The sequence below is a fragment of the Anolis sagrei genome, chromosome 6 (assembly GCF_037176765.1).
Source record: "Anolis sagrei isolate rAnoSag1 chromosome 6, rAnoSag1.mat, whole genome shotgun sequence".
Lineage (NCBI taxonomy): Eukaryota > Metazoa > Chordata > Lepidosauria > Squamata > Dactyloidae > Anolis > Anolis sagrei.
Window position 1 is genome coordinate 64045067 of NC_090026.1, and position 27856 is coordinate 64072922.

General features: G+C 40.6%; 1 protein-coding gene across 1 annotated transcript in view; it reads right to left on the reverse strand.

Moving 5' to 3' along the window:
• Positions 1-27856, reverse strand: part of CNTNAP2 (contactin associated protein 2) — a 1109924-nt gene that overhangs the window by 569514 nt on the left and 512554 nt on the right. Inside the window, exon 2 of the mRNA XM_060781556.2 lies at positions 18741-18860. Coding sequence (XP_060637539.2) covers positions 18741-18860 — 120 coding nt within the window. The remainder of the gene's footprint in view (positions 1-18740; positions 18861-27856) is intronic.

Genomic DNA, 27856 nt, shown 5'->3' on the forward strand with positions numbered 1-27856 from the left:
TAACAAATTTTTAACGAATTACGAAATTACGAAACGAAACCTCCCAGCCCTAATGTCCAGAGTTTTACCACCTCTTTTGGGCTGTGCCATTGTGCCAACAACCGCTGGCAAAAGGGAAGGCATGTGGGGTAGCTCGTGGTGCCCCATGCGTTTTCCTTCCCTCCCTCATCAGATGGTAGAAAGGACAGCAATGTATGGCAATGCATGTTGCCCCACTGCCCTTTCTGCCATCACATGGCAAAAAGGGGAAGAAAGTGTGGGTAGCTTCATCAGAGCTACCCAAACTACACTTTCCTCCCTGTAGTGAAGGAGAAAGCGCCTTTCAGCTCTTCTCCTCCACTGTGGAAGATATTGAACATTTCTTGATTGACTGTCCAGCATATACTGAACTGTGATACAGATATTTACATCCAATATTATCCAACTGTAGGTCCCCCAGCAGAAATGATCTTCTGACATTCCTCTTGCAAGAACAGGAACCAGAATCAGAGCAAGCCTTTTTATTATGAAAGCTATCAAGATAAGAGCACATTTCCTGAAAGAAGAAGCAGGAAAATAAGATTCTGACTGCAAATAGAAGGTCAGCTGCTGTCTTCTCCTTTTTGCCCTGTCTTTTACTCATGTTGTATTTTGAAATGGTTACATAAATAAATAAATAAATAAATAAATAAATAAATAAATATTATTATCACTTTGGGAGGAAGGTGGGCGGGTCCTGCCATGCATCATGTGATGGTCCTGTATGAAGAGGTCTCTAGACTTGTGCTCATAGTACCACACACACACATATATATGTATGTATATATATATATATATATAGAGAGAGAGAGAGAGAGAGAGAGAGAGAGAGCGCAAGCTCTAGGGCATGTGATTATTATACAGTGAACACTTGCATAATAATCATAATTTATGCATTAAACCACATTCCCTTCTTTTATTAATATTTGGCACTGAATGATCACTCTGAGACCTTGCAAGGATTATTAACCAGGGGTTTTAAAAATTAGTTAATCACAGAGACCTCTCAATTTTCAAATTAATTCACCTTACTAAAAATGAGCCAGTTCCATCAAATTGCAAACCAGGTGTTATGAAGAGAGACTTGAATGATCTTTCCTTTTTACAATTACAATAAGGCAATAAAGAAACTAATATTTCTTCTTTAAAACAAATAATGCTAATAAACAGAGATGCACCAGTTCAACTTTGCAGTTGGTGTCTTTGCCACACTGATGCAGCCTTGGATAAGCTGCTAAAGAAATGTTTGTGTTTTTTCAACTTTTAAAATTGAGATAGGGGATTGCAATTTTCAGCAGCACAATACAACTGCAGATTCAGATGGCAATCAAATCTACACAATAAGCTTTGCCCTTGGAGCAGTACTCATACCTGGCTGGGTCTAATATCATCACTACAGTGTGGTTGGTTCACACTGTGATCCAGTCAGCAGCACAGAATAAGCAAAGAGGAAGTACAGGAATATTGAGTTCATCTAAATGAATTCAAATATCCAGGACTTAGACCCAAGAGCATAAAAATAACTGGCAGAAGTAATTTCAGAACCACTGGCAATCATTTTTGAGAATTCCTGGTGAACAGGACAAGTTCCGGTAGACTGGAAGAAGACATATGTTGTCCCCATCTTCAAAAGGGCGAGTGAGCGGAAAGGACCTAAATATCCATCCTCTCAGCCTGGCATAACCATCTCTTCTCAGCCTAACTAGGAAGCACTTAATCCAAAACTATGAATTTCTGGTCATCCCACCATATTCCCTGATAGTGCACATATGAGTATGCTTTAAGAAATGATGAATCTGTCAGTATTGGTCTCTTTCATGTTCATGTCTAAATATTTCTATCCCTTTTATTGAAAATTGTTGATTTTTTAAAATATATATGTATTTATCAAAAAGTAAATCAAATGAAAATATTTTTCAATACAGAGATTCAATCCCAATCTTCTAAGAGTTTAGTACTCACAGCTGTTTTCAGGAAAGAATGAAACTGTCAATTATTATTTCTTCTTTTTTTTATCTACATATGTGTGTGTGTGTGGGGGGGCATCCTAGAGAGAGATGCTTCAGTCCGATTACTTTGCTGCGCACTCACAACTTTAGCTTTTGACTTGGTTCATTGAATGTTAGGGCTGGGCAACCGCGGAAAAATTTGTTTCTAAAATCGATTCGTTTTTGGGGGGGTTTTGCGTTTTGATTTTTAAAAGAATTCCGAAATTTTTCTTTTAAAAAGTTCGATATTTACGAAATTTCGTAAATTACAAAAAATACAAAACAATAACGAAACAATTTCGAAACAATAACGAATCGATTCGTTAATCGTGGACGCGACCGTGCAATACGCTAAAAAACCTCCAAATGGGACAGGGGGAACTTCTGAAGCTTCCCTCTCCCTCTGTTGTTGACTGTTGGTGTGATATTTATAATTTTTTTTCACTGATTAAACAAACAACAACTATAAAACTTGCCCCAGACATGCAGAAATAATAACGAAACGATTTCAAAACAATAACGAAATGAATACAAAACAAATTTGAAACAATTACGAAACGAATTGAAAAATTCGTTTCGTTTTTTAGTTGCTCCTGAATGGTTTGTTATCGCTTTGTTATCAAAACAAATAACGAATTTTTAACGAATTACGAAATTACGAAACGAAACCGCCCAGCCCTATTGAATGTAACTTTATTTTTTGACTTTCCTAAATTTTCCTAGATTATTTTCTTGTTTTTTTTATTTAGGGACTGGGTGTTGGAAAGTGAAACAAAAGTGTATTAGTGAGCTGTGTGATGTGGACATCTGACTGGAAGGAATGGTGCCCTGCTGCTGCTCCTGGAGAAGTTGCAGGATGGGGCCTGTAGGACTTCCAGTGGGAATGGTGACGGGAAGCCTTGCTGAGGGAAAGCTCTCTCAGGGAGGACCTGTGCTGAGCAGCGAGGTTGAGCTATAGCTCCCCACCTTCGACCGGATTGAAGGTGAAGGTGAATGCAAATCTCCTAGGTGCTTTGAAGACCCCAAGGTCCTCCCCATTAAGGGGGGATCAAAAGGTTTGAGAGTGCCAAAAGGGGAGCGGGCTGCTCCACAGGATCGGGCTCGGCTGAGCTTGTCCATCCGCCTCCACCCCATTTTTAAATAAGAATTTGAAAGAAGAATGAAATCCCATACTTGGGAGTTAAAGGGATTGTGTTCCTGAAAGAAGAAATTTCATCTTCAAGGTAACATAAGGGGGGGAGGACCTACCCCCCCGGAATTTTTTGAAAGAAGAATTAAATTCAGTACTTTTATCAGGAGTAAAGAAGAAGATAGTAAAGGAGAGCACTCCATACTAAGAACTTTGTTTATATAAATTGGTTTTTGAATTTGATGAACTTTAAAGTCTAAACTATTTGGATTTATTATTTTTAAAAACACCAAAGAAAGTAGAATTTCATAAATATCGGGACCCTTGTACTCTCTTTTAAAACATTAGACTACCCCCCCCCCCACCCCGCACTACCATTTAAACTCGGGGACTTTAAAAGATTGTAAAAGAAACTTAAAAATAGCTTACATTGCGAAGAGAAATGACCTTGGCGCCATTATTGTTTGGTCATTTTCATCTTGATAGCCCTAAAATGACAGTATGTGGAGACCGTGAAGTCCTCCATTGCCGCCAATGGACTAGATCTTTCTGCATTTTTTTGGCTGCAGACCAAAATGGATTTTCGGATGGATGCCCATTTTCGGGAGGCGAATGAAAATGGACATGAGGGGTCTACTGGTATCCAGCCAGCAGAAACAGATTGTGGTTCAGCCGAATTGCACATGTCTAGTACAAGTTTGAAATCTATTTCCAATTTAGGCAAAATTATAAGTAGTCAGTGTGTAAGAGGTTACTACTTACACATGCTTGATGTTTTAATGACAGTCCCACTTGTTAGCAGACCTATGGAATCAATGTGACATAGGGAAATCCCATTGACTAAATGGATTAACTTCAGATGGCATATAAAAGTTTCATAATGCTTAGAACTTTCTGCAGCTTTCGATATTGTTTGCTATTATTTATCACTCTTAGCTCTTCTACTGTTTAGAGATATATAGTCTCTCTATATATTGCTTTCCAGTTGTCTTACAGTTTTTCAATAAAATATTGGAAAGTTTCCTTACTCCTTTTATCCCCTTTTCCTCTTAAAATGAAGGCCGCTAGGCTCCTATTCTCATTTTGCAACTCTTTTGATTTTAGACTTTGTCTTGAGATGATCCCATCATAGCTTGTGTGACTTTAGCTAACATTTCAAGGCTCTTTCTCTTTTCTTGTCTCTCTAACTTTTCATCTAGCAAATTCCATAGCAGACTGTGCCTCTGTTCTTTGATGGGTTTTTTTTTGTGCTTAAAGTTAGGTTTATATTTTTCACTTTTTCTTGTTCACCCAAATATTTAGACTGTTTCCAAATCTTGTATTTGTAAAATCTCTAACTTCATCCTATCTTTGTCCCTGGAAGGACTGAATCCTAAAATAAGCTACTTTTAAAAGTTCATGGAAGGAAGGTTTCCTGTTCCCCCCTCCTTCACTATATTTCCTATAAAGGATTGGAGAGTCTTTCTCAAAGGGTTCAAAGGTGGGCAAGAAATCATTCCAAATTGGTCTGCACTCTGAGAAACTACCTTGAAAGTGATGGAAAGAAAGTTTTCTTTCCCGTCTTTCTTCAGCATATCTCCCATTCATGTCTATTTGATAAGAAGCCCACCAAATCCTCAAGTTTTTTAAGAATCTGAAGAGTAGGGAGGGAACTTCTCCTTTTTGAGCTTCATATAGATAACTTAATTTAAGATCCAAGGCTGAATCTTTCATCTATATTTCATATTTCATTAACTAGAGCAGAGGTTCTCAAACTTTTTCAGCCGTGGAGCACTTTTTGAAGCAAAAGTTTATCGTTGAGCCACAAGAAATGTTTATATACGAGGGGTATTTTTTAAGTAAGGTCTGATTTGTTGTAGACACTAGTAGTTCACGCACATACCGCAACAAGTGCGTGCGTCGTGTACCGGCATGCCGCGGGAACAACTGTGCTCAGTTTCCGCTCTGTAGCTAACCTGTACGGTTCTGTTCTGTGCTTTAAAAATGTTTAAGACTATCAACTCACCCTCCGCATGTGAAGTTCGCTCAGTGATATGGTTTTTGTCAGCAAGGAACCTGCCTGCTGTAGAAATTCATCGACAGATTTGTGAAGTGTACGGTGATACTGTTATGAGTGAAAGCAGAGTGCGTAAGTGGGTACGACAATTCAAAGATGGCCGTGACAACGTCCATGAGGACCGCTCCGGTCGCCCTTCTTTGATTACAGATGATTTGGTGGCTTCAATTGAAGCGAGGATTTGTAAGAATAGACGCTTCACAATAACAGGTCTCTCAAACGAATTTCCTGACGTGTCGAGATCAGTGCTTTACAATATTGTTTCTGAACACCTAAAGTTTAGGAAACTGTGCTCCTGTTGGATCCTGAAACTCCTAACAGAGGACCACAAAAACCAAAGATTTGAGTGAACTCTTGGTTATCGGAGCAGGCGGCAAGTTTTTATGAAGAGGGTATTTTAAAATTGGTTCAGAGGTATGATAAGTGTTTGAACAAACTTGGCAACTATGTCGAAAAATACAGTGAAGTATGTACTTTCTGAAAATAAATTTACTTTTTTGAAATAAACTTTCGTTGTGTACTTATGTTCAAACGGACCTTACTTAAAAAATACCCCTCGTATTATATTATATATTATGCATATATATTAGGCATGGGCAAACTTTTTGACATGTTGTGTATTAAAATTTTGCAGACAGTCCAGGCCAGTAGCAGATAAATGGAGAATGTTACTGTAAACTAATTTTTTTAAAAAAGAACAAATTTCTGTACACATTGCATATCTCTCATTCGTGGTGAAAAAAAGAAAAGAAAGAACAATAAAATATTTAAAATGAAGAACAATTTTAACCAATATAAACTTAATAGCATTTCAGTGGAAGACCCCAGGGGCCATCCAATCCAACCACCTACTGCCATTCAGGGAAAGCACAATCAAAGAATACTCCAACAGATGGCCATCCAGGCTTTGTAGTAGCAGCAGTAGTAAAATAATAATAATAACAACAGAAACCCCAGGGGCCATCCATTCCAACCCTGTTCTGGCATGCAGGAAAAGCACAATCGAAGCGACCTGAGCGGTGAGAGAGAAATAGGGTTTTGGAAGCAAGGAGGGCAAGGGGTAAAAAAATCTGAGTAGCAAGGGAGGGGAGGAAAAAAGGGTTTATGGGGGTGGAAGGGCAAAAGGCTTTTGGGGCAAATGAGGTGAGGAAAAAAAGACTTTTAGGTGAGGGAGGAGGGGAAAAGGCTTTTGGAGTGAGGGAGGTGAGAGTAGAGGAACAGGAAAGAAGAGGGAAAACCTGGAGGGGGAGGGGGAGTGAGGGAACTGCAGAGCCCTTCAGTATGCTTCCCGGAGCCCCAAGGACTCTACCGGGCACACTTTGACAACCGCAGAACTAGAAAAATGATTTCATGTGCCTTTTCAGAGTCTGGTTTTCCTTTTCTGTTTTATTGCACACTAAAATTAAACTTCTCAGAGTTATTCTGACTATTTGCATAAGGTTGCCAAGCTGAAGATTAATCCCGGCAAGACAGAGGTCCTCCTGGTCGATTGTAAACCAGACTGGGGTATAGGGTGGCAACCTGTGCTGGACGGGGTTGCACTCCCCCTGAAGTCACAGGTCCGCAGTTTGGGGGTCCCTCCTGGATTCTTCACTTATGTTTGAGGCTCAGCCGTCGGTGGTGGCCGGGAGGGCCTTTGCACAATTAAGACTCGTGCACGAACTGCGACCGTATCTTGGGAAGGCGGATCTGGCCAAGGTGGTCCATGCCTTAGTCACCTCTAGACTGGATTACTGCAATGCACTCTACGTGGGGCTGCCCTTGAAAATAGCCCGGAAATTTCAGATGATCCAACGGGCGGCCGCCAGGTTGTTAACTGAAGCTCCTTACAGGGAGTGTCATCCCTCCTGTTCAAGGAGCTCCACTGGCTGCCATTCATTTACCAGACCCAATTCAAGGTGCAGGTTCTTACCTACAAAGCCCTGGACGGTTTGGGACCTGCCTACCTACGTGATTGCATCTCTGTATATGAATCCAGACGGTCCCTTCGATCTTCTGGAGAGGCCCTGCTCTCGATCCCACCAGCATTGCAGGCATGTTTGGTGAGGACGAGGGAGAGGGCCTTTTTGGTGGTGGCCCCTCGACTCTGGAACTCACTCCCTAAAGATATCAGACAGGCTCCAACAATGGCAGTCTTCAGGAGGAGCTTGAAGACGTGGTTGTTCCAATGTGTCTTCCCGGAATAATGATCCCATAGCACTTTGTCCACAAGCACTTTACATTTCCCTGAGTCTGCTTGTATGCCCCTCCATAAACACCAGTATCACCTTTCGTTTATGGCCCAGCATTATTTCCAATTTTAACTCCACATTTGGCCTTCCCACTGTTTGAATTATGTGTTGCTTTTTGATAATGTTATGTTTTGTCTATGTTTTTTAATTGCTTGTATTGGTGTTTTATTGTTTTTATTGTTGTGTTTGGGCTCTGCCTCATATAAGCTGCACCGAGTCCCTTGGGGAGATAGCGGGGTATAAATAAAGTTAATAAATAAATAATAAATAAATAAATAATAAATTCTACCCAAGGTGGAATCCACACTGAATTCATATTTTGTCTTCATGTACCAGTCCCCTGTAATCATGGTTAGTATCCTTTTGTTTCTCAACTATCATTGTCCCTAAGCTTTTCTGCATACTGCATTATGCTGGTAAATTTGCTAATTGATGCTCAGTCTGTCATACAAGGGGAAGCCTAAGTGACTTCATTCTTGGGCAATCTGAATAGTGTCTTGAACTGTTTAACCATTAGTGGTGAGTGCCAATGGCTTTAAATGTTGAGAGTAAGTATGATGGAGTGGAAATCTTTAACAAAAGTGATAACAACAAGATATAACTCACTAGAAAAGCTGCTGTTCATACCCAACAGGAATGAATGGAAGTTATTACATCTGCAATCCATCCACCCATTGTAAGGTACATAAGCTCCATGATTTCCAGATGGCAATTTATTATAATGTCTACAATTCCTTGGCATTTCCCCATAGATATAAAACTAATATGATATACTTTATTTTTATAAAGGTATCAAACACAATTGTCTTCTAATACAAAGAAAGAAATTCGCTGGTAATGCTTCTGTAACTATTAGACAAAGTATGAAATAGTTAAACTACTTTGAAAAGATGACCTGAATGTATTTTTTTCAAAAATTGCCACTAAATTTTAATTGGAAGTACTTAAAATAATAGAGGCGATTCATATTTATTACAACAATAACAAAGCATAATCGTGTTATTCTCTATAGCACACTCTAACTGATAGTTATGCCCTTGTGCAAGGAGAAAACAATGAAAATTATTTCCTCAAGCTGATTCTTAGCTTTCTTTTCCTGAAAGAAAGAGAAAGTCTGGCTTCCATAAAATAAAATTTGAGGTATAGGAAAGGATTATACCACAATTTCATAATATTGCTATTTCATTTCATTTATGAAGTTATTCACTATGTAAAGAGACATGATTTAAGAAGAGTATAGTATCATTACAACTCACATTGAAATCTACTTACATCTCAAGCCTACTTGAATATGTCACTGCTATCTGGCCAGATCCAGATTTAACAATTGCTTAAATAGTTTGCCCTTAGTCAATCGCGCCAGATTGTAATATGCTAGAATTGCTAGGAAAACATGGAGTACACTTTGATATATTACATATTTGATGCTGTCATGTGACAAAGACATTTAAAAGAGCTAGAGCCACAATACAACTGTAATAACATAGAAACTGAAGGATTAGCATGTGTGTGTCAAGGCTCCCCCCGCAATCCCTAACAGTGCTTCTATGCTTTCACTTCAATGCATCTCAGAACTGTATTGGGAAGAACTGGTTTCGCTGTGCAAATGATCATATTGTTATGCTTGGAACTGGTTTGAGGCCTAGAAAGTGATTATATGAAACCTGGCCTGAAACTGCTTTGTGGGTCCCCTCCCCATTTCTAGGAGAGATGTGTGTACCAGAGGCATATGAGATAATGTTAGAGAGCCTAAATAGGGTCTTTTTAGGTCCATGTCGCGGGAGCACGAAAGGAAGGAGACAGTCCCAATGAAAGATCAAAAAACAAGGTTTTATTTTAGTTTCTTCATGAAGAAGACGGACAGCCGGGCAGCATGCGCAGATGTTACCCTTCAAATGACTGCCGTCCCCCTTGGCTTTTGACCACAAAATATATAACCTCAAGTAAACAAGAACATTTTTTGTCATGGAAAAGTACTCTCTTTCCAGCCCCCTCTCTTGACCTTTTGATGTACCTTCTTGTACATGCAGACTCTGCGCTTCAAAAAACAACCTTTGAAGTTAACGACAAGCGTCCTGTGTAAGAAAGTTCCCTCTTGTACTTAAAAACATTTTCTTCCGTATTGCTCTTTTTAAGTCAGAGAAAGGGTATGTCTCTCTTTTGCTGTTAATTTCATTTAAAGCCCCTTACTCAGAGACCCTTGAGTCCTCCTTCAATAAAAAAGGGAACGTGTCAGTTAACAATGGAGATAATCAATTATCTCTCCCAGGGGGTTGATTAGCCCCCTGCTGCCCAGCAATGCCCTTGGGGTGCTTTTCTGCAGACCACATTCTATACTGCTTTTCAGTGCATTCAAAGCCAATTTCAATCCTGGATCTGTAATACACTGGTATCTGCTGCAGCCCATTTCTTGGTTGAACTCAGAGATTCCTAAGACTTTTTAATGCATTGTATATCCTTAGATTCATGCTGCAGCGCACATTGCCAGTGCACATTTTATGACTACCACTGTCTTGAGTTAGGTTCCAACTGCATTAAATGTTCAAGTGTACATTTGAGACTCTCATTAATCTCTAGGTCCTCTTTGTCTGGGAATTGATAACCCACCAACCAGTGGCAAGGTTTAGTCTTCAGAATCCAAGGAATATTTGTGGCTATATCACTCCAGAGAAAATGAAAGAGAGAAAAAAAATGTGGAGGCAGTGACAGACTTTGTATTTCTAGGTGCAAAGATTACTGCAGATGCAGACTGCAGCCAGGAAATCAGAAGACATTTACTTCTTGGAAGGAGAGCAATGACCAATCTCAATAAAATAGTGAAGAGTAGAGACATCACACTGGCAACGAAGATCTGCATAGATAAAGCAATGGTTCCCCATAGTAACCTATGGATGTGAGAGCTGGACCATAAGGAAGACTAAGAGAAGGAAGATAAATGCTTTTGAACTGTGGTATTGGAGGAAAATTCTGAGAGTGCCTCGGACTGCAAGAAGATCCAACCAGTCCATACGTCAGGAAATAAAGCTTGACTGCTCATTGGAGGGAAGGCTATTAGAGGCAAAGATGAAGTACTTTGGCCACATAATGAGAAGACAGGAAAGCTTAGAGAAGACAATGATGCTGGGGAAAAAGGAAGGAAAAAGGAAGAGGGGCCGACCAAGGGTAAGATGGATGAATTGCATCCTTGAAGTGACTGGCTTCACTCTGAAGGTGCTGGGGGTGGTGACGGTCGACAGGGAGCTCTGGCGTGGGCTGGTCCATGAAGACACAAAGAGTTGGAAGTGACTGAACGAATAAACAACAACAAATTGGGTGGGGTAATTTAGACGGGGAAAATAGAAAAGGTGGAAAATCCCCCTCTTTCAGCTCCATACTTCAAATGTGATCCTCCACATTAACCACTTCATCACACTGGAGAATGAATCCACTTAAAATTTGGTTTCTGCATCCTGCAGAAATCTGGGGTTTGTAGTTTAACAGCCTCACTAAACTACAAACCCCAGAATTCTGCAGGAGGCAGAAACCAAATTTAAAGGATTCATTCTCTAGTGTGGTGAAGTATATAGTTATGAATTTACAAACAAAAAGCACCTGGGAACTTCACACATAGAGCTTGTGTAGTAGACAAGTGGAGAAAACCTGTCAACCTTTGTGCTACAATTTCCAAGCAAATACTTATTTTTTTCCTTCTAAAGGGGCAAAATGTTTGCTAATTCCTCTATTTTGGAAGTGTTCCGTTGGCCCTTGGAATACTCTAGAGAAGGGTAGAGGGGCTATCATGGACCACTGGTTTATATCCCTATTTTGAGCATTGGGCTTCATCTGGGAACATCTAACAAACCCAGCATCTTTTTTCAGCCGTGTATGATAATGCTCAGCAGATAGGATTTCAGTATCCCAAATAGCATTTTTCTCTATATAAGGAAACATGGGAAAGGATGACAAAACATATTTAAAAGGTGCAAATCTGCTTACCTAAGTGAATTTGCAAAAATCATTGAATTAGTTACTTTCAGGTAACAAAAATAGACTGACAAAAAAGCACCTTACATAAGAGCTGACTTACCAGCTTTTCATGGATATAGCAGGTATACTTTGTTAGAGAATAATAACAGGATTTAAGCTGCAGAATTTAGAATTTTGTTGCTCAGACACTTACCAACACTGCACAAACATTACCATTAAGTCTAGTGAGTTTGATGTTTGTATTACGTAATTTTGATGACAAATTTTACATAGAACTCAAAATTGAAACAAAGATATACAGGCCAGATGTTTTTATCTTACTTCCCCTTGTAATTAAGCTTTTGTCAATCTCTTCCTGATAATATAAATGTGTTTAGATTTCTTGCAAAGGAAGATGTTAATAATATTCTCCATCATACTTAGCAACTCCAAATTGCTTGCAAATAACAAAAGCTAATTGTGGAGACTGAAATGTGGATAATAGCTGTGCACTTCTATTTGGGATAGAAAAACATTATAATTTTAATTATCCTTCCTCCTCATATTTTGAATAGTGACATTCTAAACGCTTATAATGCTCAGAAAATATCCACTTTTTTACTATTAGCTGCCCAGGGGCTTGGGTGTATGGTAAGTCTTTTTTAGTGGAGCTTACTTTGGTCATCTCTGCTCATTAAGAAAAAAAAAAAGCTATCCAACAGTGAAATATACTTCCTTGGAGTGTGGTGGAGTCTCCTTGGGAGGTTTTTAAAAAGAGGTCAGATGGCATGCATTGGAGTACTTTGATGGGATTAGAGGACATCCAACCCCAAAGTGGGAAACAAGTCGTACAGGAATACCTGGCCACTCTAAATTAGTCCAAGTCCCCAGGGCCAGATCAACTACACCCGAGAGTACTGAAGGAACTAGCGGAAGTAATTTCGGAACCATTGGTAATCATCTTTGAGAGTTCTTGGAGAACAGGAGAAGTTCCAGCAGATTGGAGGAGGGCCAATGTGGCCCCAATCTTCAAGAAGGGAAAAAGGGATGATCCAAACAATTACCATCTGGTCAGCCTCACGTCGATACCAGGCAAGATTCTGGAAACGATTATTAAGGAAGTGGTCTGCAAACACTTAGAAACAAATGAGGTCATTGCTAATAGTCAACATGGATTTATCAAAAACAAGTCATGCCAGACTAATCTGATCTCTTTTTTCGATAGAGTTACAAGCTGGGTAGATGCGGGGAATGCCGTGGATGTAGCGTACCTGGATTTCAGTAAGGCCTTCCACAAGTTTCCCCCATGACCTTCTGGCAAACAAACTAGTCCAATGTGGGCTAAGCAAAACTACGGTGAGGTGGATCAGTAATTGGTTGAATGGACGAACCCAGAGGCTGCTCACCAATGCTTCCTCTTCATCCTGGAAAGAAGTGACAAGTGGACTGCCGCAGGGTTCTGTCCTGGGCCCGGTCCTGTTCAACATCTTTATTAATGACTTAGATGAAGGGTTAGAAAGCAGGATCATCAAGTTTGCAGACGACACCAAATTGGGAGGGTAGCCAATACTCCAGAGGACAGGAGCAGAATTCAAAACGATCTTGACAGATTAGAGAGATGGGCCAAAACTAACAAAATGAAGTTCAACAGTGACAAAGGCAAGATACTCCACTTTGGCAGAAAAAACGAAATGCAAAGATACAGAATGGGGGACAATGCCTGGCTCCAGTCTAGCAATTATAATTTAAAACATGGGTATTCTGATGCAGATGTATGACCTTGGGAATATTTTAGGTGAACGAAAAAAAATGTTTGAATGTTAGACGTGCAAGCGTTTGAATGTCAGACTTGAATTTCGGTTTAACTATGGAAACATATTAAGTAACATTGAGCAATGCATACTATCTCAGCCTCAGAGGAATAGCAAACTCACTATGAATAAATCTTGCCAAGATAGGTTCACATTAGGAAACAACTTGTGGGCACATAACAAGCACAACAAAAACAGAAAAAAAGATTGTGAATTACACTCATTACAACTGTGAAATGATGTCCTTAAAATAATCTAATTTATCAACTGTAAGTAATTCTTTAGAGCAGTCTTAAAGGATTCAAGGATAGATTAAAAGCTATTCAATTTGCATGCCTTGAGATCTAAACATCACATCATTCTGAAGACATGAAACATCTGTAAGTAAATGAAAAGTATTTAACACATAAACACTAAAGCTCGATAATAGTTGACAGTATTGTAGAAACATATCCTTAAACTGTTAATTGCTCCACATCAATGTAGGAACATATATTCTTGGCTATTTCATCTCATGAGAGGAAGATGAATGATTGTTTTCTCCCTGGTACAGGAAAAGAGTGCATGCAATGGGGGAGCTGCACAGTTCCTGTAGCCAGGGGCGGCTCAACCCATTACACAAAGTAAGCATTTGCAGTATAGTTGATTTTGCCCAGGGGCGCTCTTGAGACGCTCTTGGGGAAAAATAGACCTTGACATATGTGAGTTGTAGTTACTGGGATGTATAGTTCACCTACAATCAAAGATCATTCTGAACTCCACCAATGATGGAATTGAACCAAATATGGCATACAGAACTCCCACGACGAGCAGAAAACATATATCAATGATTGGTTGGGGAGGGGTGTGTGTGTGTGCCAAAATACTGTTTGCTTACCATTGAAAATTACCTAGGGCTGCCTCTGCCTGTAGCCAGCCCCAGTTAATAATCTGGCTGCAGTTCTTTGGACCAGTCAGTTTCCAAATACTCTCCCAAAGGCAGCTCCAAGTAAAGCACATTACAGCAACCCGAACAGGATGCAACTAAGGCATATATCACTATGACCAAATTGGACTCTTCATGGAATAGCTGTAGTTGGTGCAGAAGTTTTAAATGCACAAAGGCACTCCTGGTCAGTATAGAATTTGGACCTCCAGGCTCAACACTGAGTCTAGGGGTACCTCCAAACTGCAAGCCTGTTCTTTTTAGAGGGATTGTAACCTTATCTAGCTCATGTTGTGTTCCTATTCCCTGATCCATTTTGTTTGGACCCTCTATTTTGTCTGGAGTAAGTTGGAAATTTCTGTCCTTATCCAGTCCATTACTGATGACAGACACTGGTTTAGGACTACAATAGCTTCCTTGGCTTTAGATGGAAAGGAGTAGTAGTGCTGGGTGTTATCTGCATTTCACACTTCAATATTCCAAATGACCTCTCTCAGCAGTTTCATATATATGATAAAGAGCCTGGGGGACAACAGAGCTCTGAGAAATATTTTTCCTCCTCAGTTTTAACATCAACATTTCTTAAATTGAAGATTATATATAGGGTGTGCAATTTTTCGTTAGTTATAAGTTGTATCAAATTTGTGAAATTCATACTTACGATGTGATATTCAATGCACAGGCATGGCCCATGCCAAAATTTAGAAATCAAAACTTACCCAATACTTTTTTGTTTGAATTTTGTAAATCTCTTAAACCTCCAAAAGTCAGTTTCATTCTCAGTGCAAGAAAGCAAAGCCAAAATGGCTGCCTTTCTTCATTAAATGAATGGCCTCTTGCCATTAGGAGAGAGAAGCAGCAAGGAGAAAGTAGAGTTCACTGGATGAGAGACTGAGAAAGCATAGAATTCTGGGAAATGTAGTTTGGGAAGACAAGGAGCCCAATGCCAGAGAATTCAAAAGGTCCTGCCCTAAACTACATTTCCCAGAATTCTACTAGGCATCAGAAAGCCCCAATCAGGATAGGGGAGAGTTTCAATAATTTGTTGAATCTGTAATGAGGAGGACTAGCTGATACTTCTAATAAGTAAATCTCTGTGCTGGGCTGGAAAGAAATCCCTAAATGGAAGTTCTATTGGTTAATATGAGAGACATTCAATGAGATATCTGTTGTGGCTTTTATTTTTTTTTGTCAAAACTTTAATTTCTTAAAATCAGTAGATGTATGAATATTTCCGAGAGCGGGGGGAATTACCCCTTGTTGTTTTGTGTCATTGTATTAAAATTCAAGGAGATAGTTTTTAAAATGCTGTTTATAAAACATTTGAAAATTCCCCAAAACTCTGTGGATAAGTGAAACATTCTGAAAGTTGATGGGCAAACAGTGGAAAATGTGTTCTATTATTGTAGTAAGTTTCACCCCAATAGCTGTACAAATGAGGGAGAAAGAAGTTTCTTAAGTTTTCCCACTTGTGCAATTACTGTAACAAAAAAGTAATGAAATTTCCTTACTCTCATTATTGTAATGAAAATTTTACTAATGACACTTTAGAAACAAAATGCTGCCTCCCTCTCTCTATATATAGAGAGAGTGGAAGGGGGGGGGGGGGGGAGAGAGAATATCCCTTGTCCAAAAGTGCTCCATATTTTGAATTATTTTAGAATACTTGCATATACTTAATGAGATATTTGGGAGATAGGGCCCAAGTCTAAACTTGAAATTAATTGATATTTCATATATTTTATACACATAGTTTTGAAGGCAATACATTTACAAAGTATATTAAATAATACTGTGCATGAAACAAAGTTTGGGTACACTGAATCATCAGAAAGCAAAGATATCATATTCCAACTACGCATGTGGATGATTTTGGAGGCTCAGTTTTCAGGATAAAGGATGTTCAGCCTGTGTGTGTGCTGTAGTAGAGTGTGCTAGTCAAGCTACAACTGGTAGCAGAAGGGGTAAGTGGGCTGCTCAGGTGTTGGAGCAAGAGCAGCAAAGGAAACAATTAGGGAGATATTCATGACACCTACAGATACTGATTTGTTTGAAGGTTTGTCAGATTCTGAAATGGAGGAGGAGGGAGATGTGGGCAGAGGCTTGAAGCGGGTTACTCGGGAGCAAGAGTCAGATGAGGAACGAGAAAGGAAGCAGATCCGTGAAATGCTTAATGCTCCAATTGAGGAGGAAGACTTTATGGGATTCACGGGGAGTGATGGGACTGGGAGTGATAACGAGGAGGAGGATGGGTTAGACTGGACCCGTGTACAAGAGATCAGGGACATATGTACACAACCAACACTTAGTGAGGAGTTTGAAGGGTTTTCTGGAGATTGGCAACCTGGTAATACATGGGGTTATCTAAGTCTTGATAGATGCTGGAAAAGTTGGAGGGATGGGCGGTGGCGAGCAGCTGTGGAAGCTTAGGCATCTGAGAGTGATGAAGACAGGGTGGAGAGCTGCTCATCATCCGATAATGAGTTATAGGATAAAAGAAGGTATCAAACATTGGGGACTTTGCAGTAGGCAAAGTGTTGTATTCGTGCTTGGGACTTTGTTGCTGCCATTACTCTTGACTTGGGTCCTGAGACTGCAGATTGCTGTGTTACCATGCTTCTACAGACTGGAATCTCGTAAGTGCTGACTTCAACTCCCGTTTTGACCGGATTGTTTTTGGATGACGACATCGCTTCCTGGACTTTATCTTCTTCTGGATGTGCTTTAACTTGGAACTGTTTTTTGATGATGTTTTTGCTTGCTTCCACCTTGTTTCCTTATGCTTATTGATTTTGAAGCAGTTTGCTAGAACTTTTTGTTATCCCAGATTATATCCCAGTATAATCCAGATTATTCTTTAAGATACGTTTTTTGCACAGCAGTTGCTGCAGACTCTTAGTTATTGCTAGGAACACTGAGTTAAGTGTTCCTAAGCTATTTTTGTTGTGTTAATAAACATTGTTTGAACTTTTACTTTGTGTCTGGCTCCTTTGAGGCATCTGGTTCACGACAGTGTGTCTAAAGAGTCTAAAGACAATTGCAAGTTCTCTAGATATGTTGCAAAAGTTGCTTTGCAACATCAGATCACTGAAAAGTGATATTGTTACAAAAGAAGAATTAGTAAATGTGGTGCAAAAAGAGAACTTGACAAAACTGAAGAAAAAAAATTAAGAATGGTCAGGGAGAAAAGGTGAAATAAATTAAAGAGGCAGTAAACAAGTGGCTGGAGATGTAAAAGTATTCTGTTGTAAAGAGGAAACTAATGTGTGTTGGAAATGTGAATGAGAAGGAGCATTTCTCATGCATAGCGGACATTTGAAAAAGCTTTAAAGTGGGTACAAATACATGCATTGATGCAGAGGGTTATAAAGATTAATATCCAATTGAAATCAAACTGTTACCTTGGGGACTTTAAGATGCAAAAATGGAAAAGATTGCTCCAGTATATGACAACTGCAGTAAGACTGTTAGCAATAGCAGCTACTACGGCTGGTGAAATTGACAGACTGAGCAGAAAATTATAAATCCTCTCCCAACCCTTTAATAAATTTTAACAGAAAAAACACAAATTAAGAAAATAACAATAGCTATACACAGGGGCGGCTCATCCATTAAGCGAAGTAAGCGGTCGCTGAACACTTTTTTTTGCCAGGGGCACAGTGGCGCCTCTGTAAATGCCCCTCGACTGCCACTTGAGGAGCACCTCCTCAGCTCACAACAGCCCTAGCAGTCCGGGAGGAGCCTCAGCTTTCTTGCCTCGCTGCCGGGCAATCCTCTTCCGAAAGGGGCCGGCCCCTCTCGTTCCTGCTCCACCCAGCCACCGGGTGCGCAAGCAGAGCCGGCGCTCAATTGTCCTCCACGTTTGATCCCTTCCCCATGACCGGCTCCCTTTCCCGATCCCCTGACACTCCACCCGCCTCCTCTCCTCTCCCCAATCCGCGGGTGGGCCAAGGGGCGGAGCCGCCATGCCTGGCCCGCTTCGGGTCCGAAGGCATGTCTGAAGACCCCAGCGTGCACACCAAAAGTCACCTCTTCTCCTGACTTTCTCTTTAGCCATTGGGACCAAGAGAGAGAGAGAGAGAGCCCCTCCGGCTGGAGGCATCTCCCACCTCCGCTCCCTCCTTTGTTTTTGCACCTACCTTCAGGAAAGGTGGGCATCTCCACCTCTCTCTCTCTCTCTGTCTCGGTCCCAATGGCTGAGAAGAAAGTCAGGAGAAGAGGTGACTTTTGGTGCATACGCCGGGGTCTCCAGGCATGCCTCCAGACCCAAAGCGAGCCAGGCAAGGGAGCAAATGTGGCAAGTGTAGTTACTGGGATGCATAGTTCACCTATAATCAAAGAGCATTCTGAGCTCCACCAATGCTGGAATTGAACCAAATATGGCACACAGAACTCCTACGACAAACAGAAAATATATATGAATGATTGGTTGGGGGAGGCACCAAAATACTGTTTGCTTATCGTTGAAAATTACCTAGGGCCGCCTCTGGCTATACATGCATAAACATACTTGAACAACAAATACATAACTACATCTTTTTTCTCGCCAACACACATCACTATGAATTAGCCATGAAACATTTTTCATTTTTTAAAAAAATGTATGTAAGAAGAAAACACAGAAGAAAATCTCTTACCTCCTCTTTTGTTTAGTTTTGCAAACCCTGGTGCATAGCTATTTGATGCAGATGGTATAGATGAAGAACTGCTGAAGAAGGAGGGGGCTAAGCCAGAAACCAATGGTTCATCACATTTTTCTGGAAAATAAAGAAGAGGAATATTTTTAGAAACAGGCATAGACATATTGCTTAACCATATTTTTTAGTCAGTCTTCAGAATATGATACCAAATATGTATCTTTATCAATATTTGTATCTCCTACACAGCAGTATGAGCATGATTCACACTTAACCCAAGTTTATAACAAAAAAAGTTATAAAGGAATTAGCTTCCATTCGAATGACATTGTCACGTCGTGGTCCAGTACTATGTTTAGATACTGCAGTCCTGTTCTCTGTGAAAATGAGAACTTATTTGTATTGCCCCACTTCCTGTAATACGGTCCATCTAATATTTTTCTTATTATCTGGAAGAACTGCACAATTTCAAGATTTGGCTTATTTAACATGTGACTCTCCTATTTTGTGTTTTCATTAGTACACCGATTTGCCATTGTGCAGAGCCCTTTTCTGGACTGCTATACATGCAGTTCTCTGTCTGAATCTCCCATCATAATATAGAGATGACAATGAATCACAAATCACAGCTTTATACATATGAGTTTATCTTGCCAGTTTATGGCCTCAGCTAGGGAACAGGGAAGTGGAGCAGGGAGGGGTTATGCACTCATATTGCATCAGTATTAATAATAAAATAAAGCACTATTTAGAACCTACTTATACCCCCCCCCCCAAAAAAGCCAAACAACAGGAGAAACCGAGAATGCCACTAGTATTGCCACAACATTGTGTGATATGTAGTGTAAACACACACTGTTAAACAGATGCTAACACATGCCCCGCTTTGTTGTTGTTCATTCGTTCAGTCGTCTCCGACTCTTCGTGACCTCATGGACCAGCCTACGCCATAGCTCCCTGTCGGCCGTTACCACCCCCAGCTCCCTCAAGGTCAGTCCAGTCACTTCAAGGATGCCATCCATCCATCTTGCCCTTGGTCGGCCCCTCTTCCTTTTGCCTTCCACTTTCCCCAGCATAATTGTCTTCTCTAGGCTTTCCTGTCTCCTCATGATGTGGCCAAAGTACTTCAACTTTGTCTCTAGTATCTTTCCCTCCAGTGAGCAGTCGGGCTTTATTTCCTGGAAGATGGACTGGTTGGATCTTCTCGCAGTCCAAGGCACTCTCAGCACTTTCCTCCAACACCACAGCTCAAAAGCATCGATCTTCCTTCGCTCAGCCTTCCCTAAGGTCCAGCTCTCACATCCGTAGGTGACTACAGGGAATACCATGGCTTTGACTAGGCGGATCTTTGTTGCCAGTCTGATGTCTCTACTCTTCACTATTTTATCGAGACTGGACATTGCTCTCCTCCCAAGAAGTAAGCGTCTTCTGATTTCCTGGCTACAGTCTGCATCTGCAGTAATCTTTGCACCTAGAAATACAAAGTCTGTCACGGCCTCCACGGTTTCTCCCTCTATTTTCCAGTTGTCAGTCATTCTTGTTGCCATAATCTTGGTTTTTTTGACGTTTAGCTGCAACCCGGCTTTTGCGCTTTCTTCTTTCACCTTGATTAGAAGGCTCCTCAGCTCCTCCTCGCTTTCGGCCATTAGAGTGGTGTCATCTGCATATCTGAGGTTGTTAATGTTTCTTCCAGCAATTTTCACCCCAGCTTTGCATTCATCTAGCCCCGCACATCGCATGATGTGTTCTGCATACAAGTTAAAAAGGTTGGGTGAGAGTATGCAGCCTTGCCGTACGCCTTTCCCAATCTTGAACCAGTCTGTTGTTCCGTGGTCAGTTCTGACTGTTGCTACTTGGTCCTTGTACAGATTCCTCAGGAGAGAGACAAGGTGGCTTGGGATGCCCATCCCACCAAGAACTTGCCACAATTTATTATGATCCACACAGTCAAAGGCTTTAGAATAGTCAATGAAGCAGAAGTAGATGTTTTTCTGAAACTCCCTGCCTTTCTCCATTATCCAGCGGATATTGGCAATCTGGTCTCTCGTTCCTCTGCCTTTTCTAAACCCAGCTTGAACATCTGGCAACTCTCGCTCCATGTATTGCTGGAGTCTTCCTTGCAGGATCTTGAGCATTACCTTACTGGCATGAGAAATAAGGGCCACTGTACGGAAGTTGGAGCAGTCTTTCGCATTTCCCTTTTTTGGTATGGGGATATAAGTTGATTTTTTCCAGTCTGATGGCCATTCTTGTGTTTTCCATATTTGCTGGCAAATGGCATGCATCACCTTGACAGCATCATCTTTTAAGATTTTAAACAGTTCAGCTGGGATCCCATCGTCTCCTGCTGCCTTGTTGTTAGCAATGCTTCTTAAGGCCCATTCAACCTCACTCCTCAGGATGTCTGGTTCTAATTCATTCACCACACCGTCAAAGCTATCCTCGATATTGTTATCCTTCCTATACAGATCTTCTGTATAGTCTCGCCACCTTCTCTTGATCTCTTCAGCTTCTGTTAGGTCCCTGCCATCTTTGTTTCTTATCATACCAATTTTTGCCTGAAATTTACCTCCAATGTTTCTAATTTTCTGGAAGAGGTCTCTTGTCCTTCCTATTCTGTTGTCTTCTTCCACTTCCATGCATTGCTTATTTAAAAATAGTTCCTTATCTCTTCTGGCTAACCTCTGGAATTGCGCATTTAACTGGGCATATCTTCCCTTATCCCTGTTTCCTTTTGCTTTCCTCCTTTCTTGGGCTACTTCCAGTGTCTCAGCAGACAACCATTTTGCCTTCTTGGTTTTCTTTTTCTTTGGGACGTACTTTGTTGCTGCCTCCTGAACAATGTCTCGGACTTCTGTCCATAGTTCTTCTGGGACTCTGTTTACTAAATCTAGTCCTTCAAATCTGTTCTTCACTTCCACTGTATATTCGCTAGGAATGTTAGTGAGATCATATCTAACTGGTCTGTGTATTTTCCCTGATCTTTTTAGTTTTATTCTAAATTGGGCAATAAGAAGTTCGTGATCTGAGCTACAGTCAGCCCCAGGTCTTGTTTTCACCGACTGGATGGATGTCCGCCACCTTTGGCTGCAAAGGATGTAGTCAATCTGATTTCGGTGTTGACCATCTGGTGAGGTCCATGTATAAAGCCGTCTTTTAGGTTGTTGGAAGAGAGTATTCGTTATACACAGCGAGTTTTCCTGGCAGAATTCTACCAGCCTGCGTCCCGCTTCATTTTGTTCTCCCAGACCATGCTTGCCTGTGATCCCAGTTGTCATTTGACTTCCCACCTTGGCATTCCAGTCTCCTGTAATGAAAATAATGTCTCTTTTTGGTGTATTATCCAGTAGGTCCTGCAGATCCTCATAGAACTGATCTACTTCTGCTTCTTCAGCAGCTGTGGTTGGGGCGTATATTTGGATCACTGTGATGTTGAAAGGCTTTCCTTGCACTCGAATTGAGATCATTCTGTCATTTTTTGGGTTGTATCCAAGCACCGCTTTAGCGAATTTCTTATTAATTATGAAGGCTACTCCATTTCTTCGATGTTCCTCATGCCCCGCTACTCATGCAATAATGTCTTAAGGCTGTGACTGCTCTAATAATTATCCAAGTTAGCCTTCCTTGATCTGGTGCTCTCCAGATAAGATGGGACACACCCCAACTGCAATCTTAATGTCTATGCTTTTGTAGGATGTTGGGAGTTGTCCTCTATTCCATTTTGAGGGTCTCTGATTGAGGCTGGACTGATTTTGTTTAGCCTGAAGAAAAAGACGGCTGAGAGGAGACATTATAGCCATGTATAAATCTGTGAGAGGAAGTCATAGGGAGGAGGGAGCAAGCTTGTTTTCTGTTGCCCTGGAGACTAGGATGCAGAACAATGGCTTCCAACTACAAGAAAGGAGATTCCATCCAAACATTAGGAAGAACTTCCTGACTGTGAGAGCTGTTCAGCAGTGGAACTCTCTGTCCCGGAGTGTGGTGGAGGCTCCTTCTTTGGAAGCTTTACAACAGAGGCTGGACAGCCATCTGTCAGGAGTGCTTTGAATGCGATTTTCCTGCTTCTTGGCAGGGAGTTGGACTGGATGGCCCATGAGGTCTCTTCCGACTCTATGATCTGTGATCTGAGGTCTGCAAATTTTCTGACTCCAAGGACCCATGTACACAGACCATTTAATGCAGCTTCAAGACAACTTGAAACTGCTGGTTACAAAATGCATGCCACCAATGTGGCTGTAGCATGGATTAAAGGGTGAATTAAAGAAAGTTGCAGGAGAACGCAAGATAAGACCTATATGCTGTAGCAGATCCCAATATATCCCAGATCAAAGGGCAGATTGGTTCTGCAAAACACAAAGCTCATTGTAGACACCAGTTCTCGCTGAAACTTTGTATAAAATTCTGAATATGGGGTTATAGGATTGTCAAAAAATGCCCCAAGCATTTTGGGATATAATGAACTCACACAAAGACTAACAGACAACAACACAATGAGACAAAAAAACTAACTGGGATAAATTTACTGACTTTATTAGGAATGAGAACCCTGAAATAAATTTGCAAAAATAACAAGAAACTTCAAAGACTAATAATAATAAGAAATTTGAAGGCAAAACTAGAAAAAAAGGAAAGAAAAGAATGAACAACACAACCGGAGATAACCTGGAAGTCATCTTATCTTTTTTCTGTATTTTATTTTCCCCCCCCTCCCCTTTCTTTTTTCTTTTTCTTCCTTTTTCTCTTTTCCCCTTTTGTTTTGCTTTCCCACATCCCTCTGTTTCCTACTGTCCTAATTCAAAATGTTCTCACACTTTCATTGTAAACATAATTAATTCCCCCCCCACACACACACACACACTTTTTCTTCTTTTCCTTTTCCTTTTTTCTCCCTTTTCACACTCCATTTTATTGGAGTTTAATTTTATATGCAATGAAAAAATCAATAAAATATATTTTTTAAATGCCCCAAGCGTATGTTTGGCTAAGAGGGGAGCTTCTTATGCAGACATACATTTGGGGCATTTTTTGACAACTGATAATTTCTACTCCTAGATGTCACTTTCCCTTTCTTTTTTCACCTCTGATTCCTTCAGAGTGTACATCTCCCCAGAAAGGGGAGGGGAGTGCAAAGCAGTTTGAGGCCAGATTCAGTGGTAAATGTAATCCATTTTCTAGTCTCAAATCAGTTAAAGACCTGCCAATCTCATCAGCTACATTAGCAAAACCAGTTCAAAGCCAGCCCATGTGATAAGTGTTGATGTGCCCCAAGAGCCCTTTCAGTATTGACATGTTCATGTTGGAACCCTAACATTTCACTAAACATTCTGGGGCATATTTGGAGATGTATTGTTTTTATGTTAAGTATCTCACAGGCCTACTGGTTTTTGTTTCACATGTCGGAGACAGCTTCCATCCTTAATCTTCTCATGAAAACAAATCTACAAGATAGTACTTAAGCACTTCTAGACTGCTTAGGATGTAGTTCAGAAATCCCAGGTCCATAGTTATGTTGTGGTATACATGCTTTCCCATCTAGTCATTCTCAAATGATTTTCCTACATGATAAGAGAAGTATTGTCACAATGCAAGGCTCTGCTGGTATGCAGAGAGAGATGAACCAAACATCACACCCAGTTTGTCTCAAAAACTATTTTACTTAAAACAATGACTGTTTCAAGATCAGAGTTCAAACATAAAGGTAGCTCACTGCCAAAGAATATAAAGCAAAATCTAATTAACAAGGAGAGTAATTAGGAGTATGCAGTAGTCAAAAGCTGTAGTCCAGTGGTTCTCAACCTGGGGTCCCCAGATGTTTTTGGACTTCAACTCCCAGAAATCCTAGCAGCTGGTAAACTGGCTGGGATTCCTGGGAGTTGTAGGCCAAAACACCTGGGGACCCACAGGTTGAGAACCACTGGTGTAGTCGAATAGTCAAAACACCGGGAGTTGAATGATAAATGTCCAAGGAGCACAAGTCTAAAGCATAGTCATGGATCAAGCCAGAGAAGCCAAAGTTCAAGAGTAAGCCAAAATACTAGTCAAGATTCAGTCCAGGGCTTCACAGTTCATCAAGGTCCACAGCAAGCTACAAACACAATGGAGTTCATCAAACACAATCTTCTCAATCCAAGGTTCATCAAGACACAAGGCTTACTTACAAGAGTTCATGCTAAAGGTCTGGATACCATAATCCACCAACCTGAAAAAAAAAATCTCCATGGCCAGTTATGATAAATATTTTTTCCCAAAGAGCAGTCTTTAGCCTGGCTCTTTCTATGCAACTGATCACAGCTGCATCCTATCTTTACAGGCCTACTACCTGTTTGCTACCACCTGTGAGTTCTTACAGATAGATTACTCTGCCCTTTAGAATCAAGAAGGAGATTAACCCCTTCCATACTTTCTGCAGCATCACCACCCTGTTAGTCTTGATCCTAACAAGCCTTATGTATACTAACAACCACCAGGTGCTACACATTCCATGATCAACCATCATCAACTGTGGGACATGGTAGGTATGGTCAAAAAGCTAGGGAAGGTTAGAAGCCTATGTTCTGCTGTGTCAGAGAGCCATCATGCTGAATACCCCAAAGGCACAATATCTCAACTGATTTTGGAAGCTAAGAATGGGCACTTTGGTTAGTGCTTGGATGGGAGACCAGCAATGAATGCCAGGTACTTTGGTCTATATTTCAGTGGAAGAAACTGGGAAATCTACCTCTGACTATTCCTTGCCTTTTAAGACCCCTATAAGCCCCTGGTGGCGCAGTGGGTTAAACCCTTGTGCCGGCAGGACTGAAAACCAACAGGTTGGAGGTTCGAATCTGGGGAGAGCACGGATGAGCTCCCTCTATCAGGTCCAGCTCTCCATACGGGGACATGAGAGAAGCCTCCCACAAGGGTGGTCAAACATCAAAACTTCCGGGCGTCCCCTGGCAACGTCCTTGCAGACGACCAATTCTCTCACACCAGAAGTGACTTGCAGTTCCCCAAGTTGCTCCTGACATGTCAAAAAAGACCCCTATATAACGAAAGTGGTTTCTAACAACTGATAATCAACAGAAGGAACACACACCAATATATTTGTGACATCAGGACTCATTACATGAACCTCACATGTATCACCTTGATTTGCATGTTTAACATCTAGAAAAATAACAAAGGCTAGTATGATGAAACCTATTGGGAACAGTAGTCACAAATGTTTGTAGTTTGATAGAGATGAGTGACAGCCTGTGCTTAGCTGATCATAGTGCCCATTGCATATGGGCACTTTATAGTGGGGTTGGGGGGGGGGGAGAAAAGAAAGGGCAAAGCTCGCAATCAGCTGACACCCCACATATGCCAGCATACATTATATGCATGGATTGCATGTGATTATTAGGGTAATCAAAATGGCAGTGCCTTGTTTATTATTTTTAATCCACAATTTAAGGGTAATAACTTATTTGCACTCTATTAATCAGTGCAGATGCAGCAAGATGTTGAATTTCAGAAGCACAATCTCTCTTTGCAATAATCTCCATAATCCTTTTAAGCACTTTAATTCTGTTGGACTCGGTACACAGAAGATTAACTCACTGTTATTGTCTGAAGTGGAAAGGAAGATAAAGTTTTATTTAAAAAATCACGCATTTTTTGAATGAAGGGTATGTCTAAAATTAAGAATGTACTTTATATTATTCCAGACTTTAAGGTGAAGCAACAAAAGAACTTTGGCTTCTACTTCTCAGTGGCTTGGAATTAATATATAATCCTTTAAGATATATTTTCCAACCTTTTTAAAACATTCATTATTTTACCCCTTAAGGTATCTTCTTATCAACAAAGAAATAACTACGGCAATACATTTTTGTTTAATCCTTTTTTTAAAAAAACATACTCACTGCAATATTGGTTATATTATAGACAAAAATAATCTTCATATCAGTTGGAAAAAAATGATCCTGGCCTCAATGGGAACTGCTCCATCAGTATGAGATACATTTCTTATATAATTCAGTGTGAGCCAATTAAATCTGCACTTGCATGTTTGTAGACCTCATATTTGCTTATATTTTGACTATCACATGGAGAGTTAAATCTTCAAGAAGCTGTCAGTCCTCAGTCTAAAAAAGATTAGATTAGTATATGTTCTGGTACGGCTATAGCAGGAGCTCCTACTTTATTTGCTTGCAGTCCAAGGTTTCAGGGACTCTGCAGATAGGTGGCTTCCTTTGGTTGCAATTATAGGGCAAGTCACCTGTCCATCATCGTTAAGTTTTGGTCCCACCCCTTGCTCAGGGCAATTGGGAAGGGAAGTGAGCCATTTTTTAGTTAGTCTCAGCAAAGAAAGCTAATGTATAGGACGTGTGCAAGCTTCTCCTGTACAAAAGCTTCAACCTTTAAGAATTTCCAGGAAAACAGCCCTAAAGACCAAAGAACTCCAGCTGGAGAACATCTGCTGCTTTGCTGGTAGGTCCACTCGGTGTTCGAGACGCAGTTCAACCCGGTAGCAGAGCCCACATCAGTAAAGGTTAGATTACAGTCAGGCTGGGAGAAGTTAAAAAGGGGATTTTCCTTTAAAGAAGAAGTTATTGAAGACAGTTGCCTGTCCTTCATGGGCAAGATTAGGAATTCACCAGTTGCCTAAAAGCTTGGAATCATTTGCTTAACTTTACTGAAGACAAGAGAAGTTTCTGTTTGATTGTTCATTAATAAAAGACTTTGTTGTACTTCACAAGCCATCTAAAGACTATTTGTGGTGAAAACCCTCTGAGAACTTCTCTTTAGGCCCCCCTGGCTTCCCGCTGGGCAAAAGTTGCACGTCCTGTTCTAAAGGAAATTCTTTACAGGCCCAGAACGCAACAGAACAGTATATATAGGAAACACTTCACTATTGCTGAGATTTTAGTAAAAACTGGTAATCTTGTTTTGGTGAAATTGCCAATAATCTGCCCAACCCCACACAAGATCTCACCAACATGAGACGTAAACCATTTCTGTATTTTCTGTATTTTTCATAAGCTCAAACTGAGTGTTTTTTCCCTTTTTCCAGAACCATAACCACAGGCAAACACAGTGATAACAAAATGACAAATTTAAGGATATAAGACAGCAGATTGGGGTAAGATGAT